A 12,864-nucleotide genomic window follows, 5' to 3' on the forward strand; every position below is an offset into this window, starting at 1 on the left:
GGGGACACCCGGGATGCCTTATGCACACAAATAGCTACAATTTGAATTGAGTTAATCTCAGAGCAGACTTTAAATTCATGGCAAAACAGCATTGGGAAAGCCCGAGAAAAGTGCTGGGTGGGTACTAGGTCAACTCTGAGGGGCGGAGACCTCATGCATAACTCCAAAGAACGACCGAGTCAATCTGGGGGCAAACGTGAGTCAAAGTACCCATGCATAAAGGACCTATGTCCTCCCTAGATCAAAATGTTGAACATCTGTACATAGACCCTTCAAGACTAAGACTGTAATGGGTGCCACGTGAAAGATAAGGTGTTTGATCCGGAGCCAAGATAAGGAATAAAGTTTCTTCAGAAGGCAGAGTCTTTGCAGGGGCCATTTTAGGAGGCATGACTACATTTTAGAGAAAACAGAGGAGAGAGAAACCCTCCTTCTCTCAAACAGCTCAGTTCCTTGTAGCAGCCCCAGGGAACATAAGGCCTCTGCTGTTTAGAGTCTCACAGCAGGGTGCAAAAGCTCCTGCGTCTCACTTCTGTTGTGGAGATCATCAGGTCCAATTTGCGTTGGTTGTAGGGTGGGTAACGTATACAGTTGATTGCCTCTAAGCCCATGCAGCGAGAGAGGCAGCCACGGTGGTGAGTGAAAGTGTCGAAGCCGTATTTGCCATGGTACATGCCAAATCCACTGTATCCTGCAACAGATGTCACAAAGAAAGTATTCAGATGAAATATTATACAACAGCAGAGTTTTGTAGTTAGCCACCAACCCCAGAAATATCCCCTCTGCCCCTACTTCTTCACCTAGGCAGGATCACAAGTGTTCCCATATAGTGTTACTGACATTCACACTGCATTCTGTTTACAAGCTTGTTCAAACATTACAGTGTGGCATTGTGGTTAAGAGCGGCGGACTCTAATCAAGAGAACCTGGTTTGATTCCCCACTCCTCCACATGAGCAGCAGACTGTAATCAGGTGAACCGGGTTTGTTTCTTTACTCCACATGAAGCCAGCTGGGTGACCTTGGGCTAGTCACAGTTCTCTCAGAACTCTCTCAGCACCACCTACCTCACAAGATTTGAGGAATAAAAAAGACTCATTTAGGAAGTGGAAGGAGGGCCTTATAACCAAAGAGGAATATAAACAAATAACTAGTGATTGTAGGGAGAGTGTTAGGAAAGCTAAAGCTCAGTATGAACTTAGGCTAGCAAGAGATGCTAAACGCAACAAAAAAGGGTTCTTTTGCTATGTACAGAGTAAGAGTAAGAATAAGGACAAGATAAGCCCATTGCAGGGACCGGAAAGTGACATTGTAACAGGAGATGAAGAGAAGGCACTGGCTGGTTTTTTTTGGCGGTCCAGGGTATCCGTAACACTCTTCTCCAACACCACATTTCAAAGGAATCTACTTTCTTCCTATCAGCTTTCTTCATTGTCCAGCTCTCACACCCATACATAGTAATAGGGAATACAATGGCATGATTTAACTTAATCTTGGTGGCTAGTGACACATTCTTACACTTCAGAATCTTTTCTAGCTCCTTCATGGCTGCCCTTCACAGTCTCAATCTCTTGCTGATTTCTTGGCTTCAGTCTCCCTTTTGGTTGATGATGGAGCTAAGGAATAGAAAGTCTTCAACAATTTCAATTTCCTCAATGTCAACCTTAAAGTTGTGTAATTCTCCTATAGTCATTACTTTTGTCTTCTTGATGTTTAGCTGTAGTCCTGCTTTGGCACTTTCTCTTTTAACTTTCAGCAGTAGTCGTTTCTGTGAGGGTCTGTCAGCTTTTGCTTTGTGTGCTCCCCCCCTGGGCTCGTAAAAGCAGTCCAGGCCTTTTGCCTTTCCTTGGTTCAGGCGCTGCGTCCAGCAGGCCCCAGGTTGGAATGTCTCTTCCCGCCATCCTCCTCCCTTGCTCTCCCCGACTCCCTCTCACCAGCTATGGCCTTGGTATGTAGATAGTAGTAACGAGCTTCCTGAGATCTTTGATGTTCCTGTACCATGCTCTATTATCTCGTAAGTTCCCATAACGTATTTGACATCTGCTTCCCTGTAGGGGTTATAATTCTGCCTTTGTGAAATTGCTAGCACTTGCAACTTTGCCCTTGTAGGGCCTATACTAACCTGAAGCTTCCAATAAAGTTCCTTGTTTCTGCATGACCGTCTGAGCAAGTGATTTTATGGAGTTTGCACAGGGAGGTTGGGAACCCTCACAGTTTCAAGTCTTCCCTATTTTCTGCCATCAATGTAGTATCATCAGCATATCTCAAATTGCTAATGTTCCTCCCTTCAATTTTCACTTCACCTTCATCTAATCCAGCTTTCCTAATTATATGTTCTGCATATAGATTGAAGAGATAGGGAGATAAAATACATCCTTATCTGACACCTTTGCCAATTGGAAACCATTCCATTTCTCCATATTCTGTTCTAACTGTGGCCTCTTGTCCAGAGTACAGGTTGCGCATCAAAACGATCAGATGGAGTGGCACACCCATTTCCTTTAAAACCAGCCATAGCTTTTCGTGATCCACACAGCTTTGCTGTAATCTATGAAACACAAGCTGATTTTCTTCTGAAATTCTCTCATATGCTCCAGTAACCAACGTAAATTTGCAATATGATCTCTAGTGCCTCTTCCTTTTCTGAAACCTGCTTGAACATCAGGCATTTCTCGCTCCATATATGGTAACTGCCTTTGCTGTAAGATTTTGGGCATCACTTTACTTGCGTGAGAAATTAATGCGATGGTCCGATAGTGGCTGCAGTCTTTGACATCTCCTTTCTTGGGAACTGGAATGTAAATGGATCATTTCCAGTTTGTGGGCCATTGTTTTGTTTTCCATATCTGTTGGCATATTCTTGTCAAGATTTTGATGGACTCCCTTTCTGTGGCTTGGAATAGCTCTATTGATATCCCATCTGCTCCTGGTGATTTGTTTCTCCCAATTGCTCTCAGTGCAGCTTCCACTTCACTTTCTAAAACTGTAGGGGGGTTCAAACGGTGGCCTTACTGATAAGATCCCATTTAATAAGGGTGTGAAGCAAGGTTGTATACTTGCTCCCCTTCTTTTTAATCTGTTTCTGTCAGACCTGGCTTGTTTTTTAGAGTCTATTAATGGACACCCTCCTAAATTGGGATGACACCGCTATTTTATCCTACTCTAAAATCGGACTCAAACGCTACTTAAGTGCGTTTGAGGAATACTGTCATCTAAATCTTCTTAAAATTAATTACTCTAAGACTAATGTCGTGGTTTTTTCAAAAAAATGGTCGCCCACCAGCTGGCGTATTGGTCAGGCCAAAATCCAACAGAGGCCGCTCCCGGCCTGGAAAAGGTGGCGGCGGTAAGTTCCCCCCTCCCTCCTCCCTCCTCCCTCCCCCCTCTACCGTATTGACCCGCGTATAAGCCGAGGCCGGCTTTTTCAGCCCTTTTTTTGGTCTGAAAAACTCGGCTTATACGCGAGTATATACGGTATGTTGATAGGCTTTCCCTGAAGTCTGATTGATATTATTCAGTCAGACTTTGCTGACTGCCTTTGCTACATCTTGCCTCACTATTAAAGCAACTCAATTTCTTCTGTTTTTGTCATTCCGAGTAAAACACTTTGTGATTTTCTGATTGAAAATGTCCTAATCCAGTCCACTTTAGTTCACTTACTCCTTCTTAGATAGCTATGACATTCCCCCTGGCGAATCAGCTCTTTCATACCAGTGGATCTGCTCAGGGGGAAGGATTCTGCTAACCACAGACTCACAAAATTTCTGGTTTACTCCTAATGTTAGTGGATTTCCTTCTTAATAGTGAAAGTATCTAGGCCAGCATGCAGATGACAGTAAACAGCAGTCCAAGTGTTCCAAGTTTAATGCTTCAACCAAAGGGCTGCAGACCACCCTGCCAGTTTAGGGCTATTTACGAGTAAGCATCCCAAGTAGTTATGTAATCTGACGCCTTTCATGAAAGGCTTGGCTTTACTTGCAATTGATTCCTATTGCACCTTGTTGCAAAAGGACTGCAAAAGTGCCAGAAGCTGTTTAGGAATCTACTAGGGTGGTTACTCTGCTGCAGCTGCCAATACAGTGCAGTGACAATGGGACTTCTAAATGGCAGCCTAGTCCCCTGGCAGTGGACCTCCCCCTCCTTCCTGTAACTGGGGATTTTTCATTTTTTTTAAAGAAATGATACTTGAACATTGTTATATTTATATAGCATTATAACAATATGAGTATCAGGTTCTCCAAATTCTCAGCTTCCTTTAAAAAAAAAAAGTCTTTAGCCCCTTTCATGACAGATGTATGCATTTCCTCTTATATCTTCACAACAAAAGGGGCTAGAGATTAATTTTTTAAAAGTGAAATCTGGGAACTCAGAGAATTTGGTATACATGATGATTATATCATTATAATGATATTCGTGCCAATTAAGAAAAAAGACCCCAATGGCAGGGCAAGGAAATGGCTGCCATGTGGGTAGAGATATCCGAATGTTTCCACCCACCTAGCAGCCCTCTAGGCTTTACTGTGATCTTTCCCAAAACGTCATAGCAAAGGAGGCTTGAGAAAGATCAGAGTAAAGCTAGAGAAATCCTGGGAGGTACATGAATGCACCAGGGGATATGGAAATGCCCTAGGATAAGAGTTTTACCCCTCCTTGTCCCGAAGATAATTTCTAGAGGAACAGCTGATGCAGATGCAGCCTTGGGAATGGAGCCTATAGGAATGGAGGCAGTTCCAGACTGAGAGGGAAGATGAGTGCAGACGTAGGAGACAGACTAGAAGATAGAGGGGTAGTCATACCAATTCCACCAAATGGTAAGGAGATCAGCGTTGCTTGCATCATGCAATCATTGCCACAGAAGCCACCACTGCTGGTGCAATCCAATACCCGATTCACAACCTAAAGAAAGAAAAACAGAAGATTATTAGTGGTCACATCTCTGGTCCTTTAGAATTTAGAAGCTATCACATTATCATTCTGACATAAGAAGTACCATTGCCATAATTGCCAGAAACTCTATGGTAAAAACCATAGAGTTTCTCCAACTCCTAGAGCTACTCCATATCACTTCCAGGTTTTTTTAAACTGGAAATGATGTGATACATAGCCAGTGTGCCGATTATAAAAATGTTTTCTTCTGCTGCTGCTCTGAGCAGCAGTGGGCAATAAGATGGGGGTGGGGAGAGGATTCCCCACCCCAACCAGGGGCTTGGCAGCCCTAGTTGGAACCCAATACAATTGGGACCTTGGTATGAGGGGAGATGGGGTTAAGCTATCACCCCTTGCACTGTTTTCTTGACTTGACATAGTCCCAGAGTGCAGCTATGTGCCCCACTGGGGCAATGATGCAGCTATGTCAGTGTTGGAAGGAGAACAATAATTACCAAACGGTACCCCCAAGGAAGTGTGATTGTCTGGAAAAGCCGAAAAAGATCCTAAGAAACTATTTTAAAGCAATGGCCACTCTACAGTTCAAAATTAAGCACACCAATAGGATTGTCAGCCAGTGCCTGGCAACCTGCAGGAAAACAGTGGGCAGCCATGGGGGGTGGGGGCAGAATCACGTGCACTGCTAAGTCACTTCTGGTTTAAAAAAAAGGAAGTGACAACGACCAGGCAAAGTGTTGAGGAGACAGGGATTATGATGTCACCTGCCTTCATAGTTTGGGTGCAGCTTCTTGTTCCTCTCTTCGGCTGCAATCCTATGCAATCCTGCAAGTAAGGCTCCTTAACCTCAGTAAGATGCATCTGAGTAAACATTCTTGGGAAGGGGTTGCAAATATTTCACACAACCGCAGACACACATGTTGTATAGGAAGCAAGAACTGGATAACTCCTTTTCATTGATTTGCTGCAATCCCTAGTTCCATTCATGCACTATTTAAACACTGAGGGTGTTATGTATGTACATAGTAGGCGATATGCAGGGGGAAACTTAAAAGCTTGAGTCACGGACGAAGGATCCTAAACCCTGCACGCGCCACTGGCCCTAAGCCGGCACGTGCCATTGGCGACCCGGGGTTGTTCCCCCCTACCATGGATCGGGGGGAAGTGGCCGCGGGCGGCCAGGAATCATATAAGCAGGGCCATTTGCACTGTGTTCTTTAGTTCTGTTCTGTACTTCAATAAACGTGTTGCTGTTGGAACTCCGTCTCGACCTCGTGTGTCCTCCCAATGCGGACTTAACAGTGGCTATGAAGGCTGGTAGGCAGTCCGGCTCTCCTATGGAGATCACTCTCACTGAATTCACCTTGGATCTTCCGCGACCTCACAGTGCCCAGTAGGCAGTCCGGCTCGCCTTGCTGAAATCTCCCGACACACAAAGAGACGCAACACCTCGCACGATGACCACCAAAGGCTCGATGGAAGTTTTAGACACCGCCAACCCCAGTGAGTGGGAAAGCTACGCCGACCGTGTTGCGTTCTTCCTGGATGCCAACAATGTCACAAATGCCAGCAAGAAGCGCTCGCTGTTCTTCAGCGTGTGTGGCCTGCGCACCTTCCAGCTCGCCCAGTCCTTGCTGGCCCCCGCAAAGCTGAGTGATACGCCATTCAACGACATCATGGCTGCACTGGGGAACCACTTTGCACCCTAGCCCATGCAGCTCGCTCGCCGCCTGGCCTTCCACCTACGGGACCAGGAGCCCTGTCAGCCCGTCGCTGCTTATCTCGCAGCCCTCCACCAGACTGCCCGGTTCTGCGCCTTCCCGGACCTCGACGGCATGCTGCGAGACCGGTTCGTCTTTGGCCTCCAAAGCGAGAAGGTGCGCTGCCTGCTCGTCGCCAAGAAGGACATCTCCTTGACAGCGGCTGTTGAGGAAGCCATGGCAGCAGAGGCCTCGACGCAGGCTGACCATCTGGGCGACCGGGGCCCGGCGCCTCCTCCGGCGCCTCCGGCTCCCATCCACTACGAGAGCGCCAGCGACGAGGACATCGAGGACGAGGCCCACAAGATGGCTGCCGGGGGGCACTGGTCACAGGGCCCAGTGGCTCGCCCGTGTGCCAGCTGCGGTGAACCTCATGACCACCGCACTTGCCAATTCCATGATGCAGAGTGCCAGGGTTGCGGCAGGGTGGGCCACATCGCCAAGCCTGCCACTCCGCCAAGAAGGGGTGTCTGCCCGACCCGGCAAGAAAGATGGCGTCGTCCAACCTGTCCACGAATTGGCCAATGGTGACCATGCTTCGCCTTGCCGCTGCCGCCACAACGACAAGAGCATCCAGCTCCACAAAGTCCATGGTGTGGAGAAAGTCTCCATCTCCGTCAGGATCGAGGGTGCCCAGTGCGAGATGGAGGTCGACTCGGGCTTGGCCCTCTCCATCATCTCCATGGACACCTTCCACGACCTGGGGCACACCGCCACCCTTCCCAAGCTGCAGCCAACCGGCATCATCATCTCCGACTACCAGCGTCATCAGGTGCCAGTCTGGGGTGCCAGTCTGGGGTGTCACCTACATGAACGTCCAGTTCCAGCAATTCTCGTTGTCAACGGGCCCGTGCCAGCCTCCTGGGCCTTGAGTGGTTCCTGACCCTGGGAATCCACCTAGCGGGCGTCCACCGCATCAGCCAGCCCCTCCTCGACTCTGTCTGGTCTGAGTTCGAGGACGTCTGGCAGGGCCTGCTGGGCTGCTACAAGGGGCCACCTGTTCGCCTGCACATTGACCCCGCCGCCACCCCCATCCGCCTCAAGCCACACCGGGTCCCCTTCGCTCTCAAGGACCGGATCGACACTGAGCTCGACTGTCTCATCGCTCAGGGCATCCTGGAGCCCGTCCCTAACGCGAAGTGGGAGACGTCGATCGTGACGCCACTAAAGGCCAATGGGGACGTCCGGATCTGCGCTGACTACAAGTGCACGATCAACAAGGCGCTCCAGAGACATGCATACCCTGTGCCTGTTGTCAGCCACCTCCTGGCCTCCCTCGCTGAGGGCCGGGTATTCGCCAAGCTCGATCTTGCCCAGGCTTACCAGCAACTGCCGGGCGTTGTTCCCTACTTCGACGACATCCTGGTCGCCCCCGGCTCCAAGGGAGAGCTCCTGGAGCGCGTCTGCCGGGTGCTCAGCCGTTTCCGGGACGCCGGCCTCACTGTGAAGCGGGAGAAATTCCAGCTGGGCCTGCCACAAGTGGAGTTCCTGGGCTACTTGATCGACGCCAACGGCATCCACCCCATGCCCGACAAGATCAAGGCCATCCACAGTGCTCCTCTGCCCCAGTGCAAACAGGAACTCCAGTCGTCCCTGGGACTTACATTTTTACCACGCCTTCTTGCCCAACAAGGCGTTGGTTGCGGAGCCGCTTCACCGCCTCCTTGACAAGGCCACCCCATGGTCCTGAGGCTCGCAGCAGCAGCGTGCATTCGAGGCCGCCAAGGGCCTCCTGTCTTCTTCAAGCCTGCTTGTCCATTTCGACAAGCGCCTGCCGGTGGTGTTGACCTGCGATGCCTCACCCTATGGCATCGGAGCTGTCCTCAACCACCTGTTGCCAGACGGTCGGGAGGCCCCGATCGCTTTCTACTCCCGGACTCTCTCCTCGGCAGAGCGCAACTACACCCAGATCGACTGGGAGGCACTCGCCGTCATGGCCGGCATCAAAAAGTTCCACGATTACGTGTACAGCCACCCCTTCACCATCGTGTCGGACCACAAACTGCTCCTGGGCCTGTCCGTGCCGGATCGCCAGATGCCACAGATCCTGGCCCCCCGCATACTCTGCTGGTCGATCTTCCTCAACGCCTACGATTTCAGGCTCCTGCATCGACCCGGGAAGAGCATCGCGAATGCAGATGCCCTCAGCCACCTGCTGCTCAAGGGCCCCAACCCTGACCCCTCCCCAGCCCATGACGTCTTGCTGCTTGAGACCCTGCCAGAGCCGCCCCTGCACGCATCAGACATTGCCGCTCATACGGCGAAGGATCGCACCCTTGCCCGGGTTCTCAACAGGGTGGGGAAGGGGTGGCCGGCAACCCAGCCGGACAGGGAATTCAAGCCATTCACCACCCGCCAACACGAGCTGTCCTTGCATAAGGGCTGCCTGCTCTGGGGGAGCCGGGTCGTGGTCCCAACCAAGCTCCGCACGAGGGTCCTGGAGGCACTACACGCCTGCCACCCAGGGATCGTGTGCATGAAGGCGCTTGCACGGAGTTATGTATGGTGGCCGGGCATCAACACCACTGTGGAGGAATGGGTCAAACGTTGCCAACCCTGCCAGGAGTCGCGACCAGAAATGCCGCGTGCCCCGACCCAACACTGGGAGTTGACGCGCACACCCTGGTCTCGCATCCACATTGACTTCACGGGGCCATTCCAGGGTAAGACATTCCTGATTGTCATTGACTCCTACTCCAAGTGGCTGGAGGTGGTTGATGTCAGGTCAATTACCTCGCGAGTAGTCGTCCGGGAGCTGCGCCGGCTCTTCGCGACCCACGGCTTGCTGGACACCGTGGTCTCTGACAACGGGGCACAATTCACCTCAGCCGAATTCCAGGAGTTCATGGCTAACAACTTGATCCACCATGTAACCTCGGCCCCATTCCATCCCGCCACCAACGGCCAGACAGAGTGAATGGTCTGAACTACCAAGGAGACGTTACAGCGCATTGTCCGGGGGGACTGGGATGCACGACTGGCAGACTTCCTGCTGACCCAGCACATCACCCCGAACTCTGCGACTGGCAGGAGCCCAGCTGAGCTCATCATGGGCTGCCACCCAAAGATGCTGCTCGACAGACTGCACCCCAATCTGGCGCCGGAGGGCCCGGCCCACAAGGACTCTACCGCCACTCCGAGGGTCATAGAGCAGGACGACCTGGTCTACGCCCGCAACTACAGGGCGGGACCGGTTTGGATACCAGCCACTAGGATACCAGCCACCAGGAAGCAACGGGCCCAGTGTCTTACAGGGTCACCACCCCAGACGGGAGAGTACTACGGCGGCACATAGACCAGCTCCGCCGCCACCCTGCGGACCAGCCCAACACTGTCCCTGCTCCTGCAACACCTACGCATTCCAGTGCCATGGAACGGGAACAAGCTGCGGTGCCGGAAATCGAGCAGCCGGAGATCCTACTCCCGCCCAGCAAGATGGCCCCCACTGACTGCTCAACGGAAGGTGTCCCCACCACCGAGGGCGTGTCCAACCCAGCTCCGACTACACAGCCAGCAACCCCTGTCCCGGTGCCGCGCTGTTCTCAGCAAGTACGAGCACGACCGGGCCACCTCAAGGACTTTGTGTGTTCCTGCATTGTCCGGACTTGGGGGAGGGGTGTTATGTATGTACATAGTAGGCGATATGCAGGGGGAAACTTAGGAGCTTGAGTCCCGGACGAAGGATCCTAAACCCTGCATGCGCCATTGGCCCAAGCTGGCACGTGCCATTGGCGACCCGGGGTTGTTCCCCCCTATCACAGATCAGGGGGGAATGGCCACGGGCAGCCAGGGGGGCATATAAGCAGGGCCATTTGCACTGTTCTGTTTAGTTCTGTTCTGTACTTCAATAAATGCGTTGCTGTTGGAACTCCATCTTGACCTTGTGTGTCCTCCCCACGTGGACTTAACAGAGGGCATCCAGAGAAACATTTTCAGTAGTGGTTCCGTACTTCCAGAATTCCCTTCCTATGATGGTTCAGCACAACCCTAGCCTGAGCATATTTTGATAGCAGTGCAAGGTCTGAGTGGTGCCAGAGTTGAATAAAGGAGGCAGTGTGACATTTGCGGTATTTAATATTGTCAGCTGGTCTCAGCCTCCTGCGCACAGTCAGCTGTAAGAGTAAAGCATACCTTGGAGTCACAGGAGAAGGCATAGGCAGCCAATGGACGTTCCTTGCTATTGATATATTGTATGGCTTCATCCAAGTCCCTCACAGTGAAAATGGGCAAGATAGGCCCAAAGACTTCCTGTTGCATGATTGGCTCCCATTCCTTCACATCAGCCATCACTGTGGGAGCTGTGGACAGGAGAGCACATCAAAACAGGTTATGCTTATATACTGTGGCCACACCCTCCCCTCAACCACAGCCTTGAAACTGTTCTTTCCAATCCATAACCCCGCTCAGCAGGGCTTTCTCCATGCTCTATCCAAATCTTTACTCGCAGATGGAAAAGCAGTTTATAGCAAGACTTCTACAGACCACAAACTGAGAGGGTCTGACTATCTAACCCTCACTCCAACTCCCTGGCATCAGCCCACTTTAGGGTTCCTAACCTTCAGGTGGGTCATGGAGTGCTCCCAGAATTTCAACTGATCTCCAAACAGCAGAGATCAGTTTCTCTGGAGGAAATGAGAGTTTTGGGGTGTGGACTTTATGGCATCACATACTGTTGGGATATGCAAGTCTCAGCATCCACAGTCATGAGAGAGTTAACTGCTTCTTTGTTAGTAAACTGCTAGATATGCATGTAGCCAATAAGGTGTGGAGTAAAGCAGTTGATTCTAGAAGGGAGGAGTTACCTGCTTTTGTCTTGAGTCTAGTTTTAGTTTATCCATTGTGTAGGAGTTATATCTAGTTTATTATTTAAGAAATAAATCTTAATGTTTAAGCTAACACTAGCATCTGTGATTATTTACTCTACTAATGCATTGTATAATAACCAACACAGACCCACTGAACTCCCTCTCCTCCCCAAAATCTGCCCTCCATAAGGACCCCTTCCAAATCTCCAGGAATTCCCCAAACAAGAGCTGGAAACACTAGCCCACTTGCTCACCAATGTAACGGTCACACTCATCTGTCTCTCCTCCAATGGCTACTCGGCCACACTCCAGGAGTGTGCGGATGCGCTGGAAATGCTTGTCATTGATCATGCGACCGTAGTCAGGTGAGTCTCGAGGGTTGCAGCCATAGAAACAACGAATAGCCTGACGCAGGCAGGGCATTAGCCTCTCTTGTGTTTCAATGGTGCAGATCACATAGTCTGGTGCAAGGCAAGTCTGGCCACAATTGAAGAACTTTGCCCATACTATTCTGTTGGCTGCATTCTGGAAATTGCAGCAGCAATCCACATAGCAGGGATTTTGGCCTCCCAGCTCCAAAGTCAATGGGGTCAAGTGTTTGGCGGCTGCAGTCATGACAATCTTTCCAATACGGGGACTCCCTGCAGAAAAAGAGCCAAATTTAGGTCCGTTACAAAAATGTTTACAGAGTGCTGCTCTGCCCATAGACACCCACCCCAAATTCAGCACCAAGGAACTTAATTATAGAAAGACATTACAGAAAGACATAATTTTTTTTGCCATCAAGTAACAGCTGGTTTATGGTGACCCCATAGGGTTTTCAAGGCAAAAGACATTCAGAGGTGGTATAAAGTTGACCAGGTCAGACAATTTAATTAGTGGAGTATTACATTCCAAGCTAATTTAAATTGAAAACTACATCTTAAAAATGTCAAACTCTAAGCGAAAGTTTTGAGCAATGCTTTGATTTGTTTTTTTCTGTTCTACAGGAGGGAACTATATACCTGGAACAATTAAAGCATTTAATGCCAAGGTGATCCCCCAATTACTGTACAGTATTGGAGTCTTGATTGATGTGGTTGATGAAGGCATTGATCAGTCACTAACACAATTTCTCCGTTCCGTTGCAGGATGCCAAATTGTGTTTCCGGGGTAGTTGTTAAGAGCAGAATTGGGCCAGAAATCCCTTGAGGCCCTCGCATGGCAAAGAGACTTTCTATTATACCATAAGACACCTGTGTCTAAAGAGGGGTTTATAAGCCTTATTGGAAAAGATCAATTTGTGTCCTCTTGGGAAAAAGTTATTGCAAATAGATTGCAGTGGCTGGATTTTTTTATATATATATATACATATAATTTTTTATTGTTTTCTAGTTACAACATATTCATCAATCAATCATCCAATGTCATAAATTG

The 12,864-nt window shown here is 49.9% G+C and overlaps 1 protein-coding gene across 1 annotated transcript in view; it reads right to left on the reverse strand.

The window, feature by feature from the left end:
* Window positions 1–497: 497 nt before the first annotated feature.
* LOC130479022 (aldehyde dehydrogenase family 3 member B1-like) overlaps window positions 498–12,864 on the reverse strand; it is a 48,768-nt gene continuing 36,401 nt past the window's right edge. The window contains exons 8-11 of the mRNA XM_056851302.1: window positions 11,703–12,089; window positions 10,775–10,941; window positions 4,796–4,895; window positions 498–691 (exon numbers count right to left, since the gene is read on the reverse strand). Coding sequence (XP_056707280.1) covers window positions 498–691; window positions 4,796–4,895; window positions 10,775–10,941; window positions 11,703–12,089 — 848 coding nt within the window. The remainder of the gene's footprint in view (window positions 692–4,795; window positions 4,896–10,774; window positions 10,942–11,702; window positions 12,090–12,864) is intronic.

This window comes from Euleptes europaea, chromosome 6 (assembly GCF_029931775.1).
Source record: "Euleptes europaea isolate rEulEur1 chromosome 6, rEulEur1.hap1, whole genome shotgun sequence".
NCBI lineage: Eukaryota > Metazoa > Chordata > Lepidosauria > Squamata > Sphaerodactylidae > Euleptes > Euleptes europaea.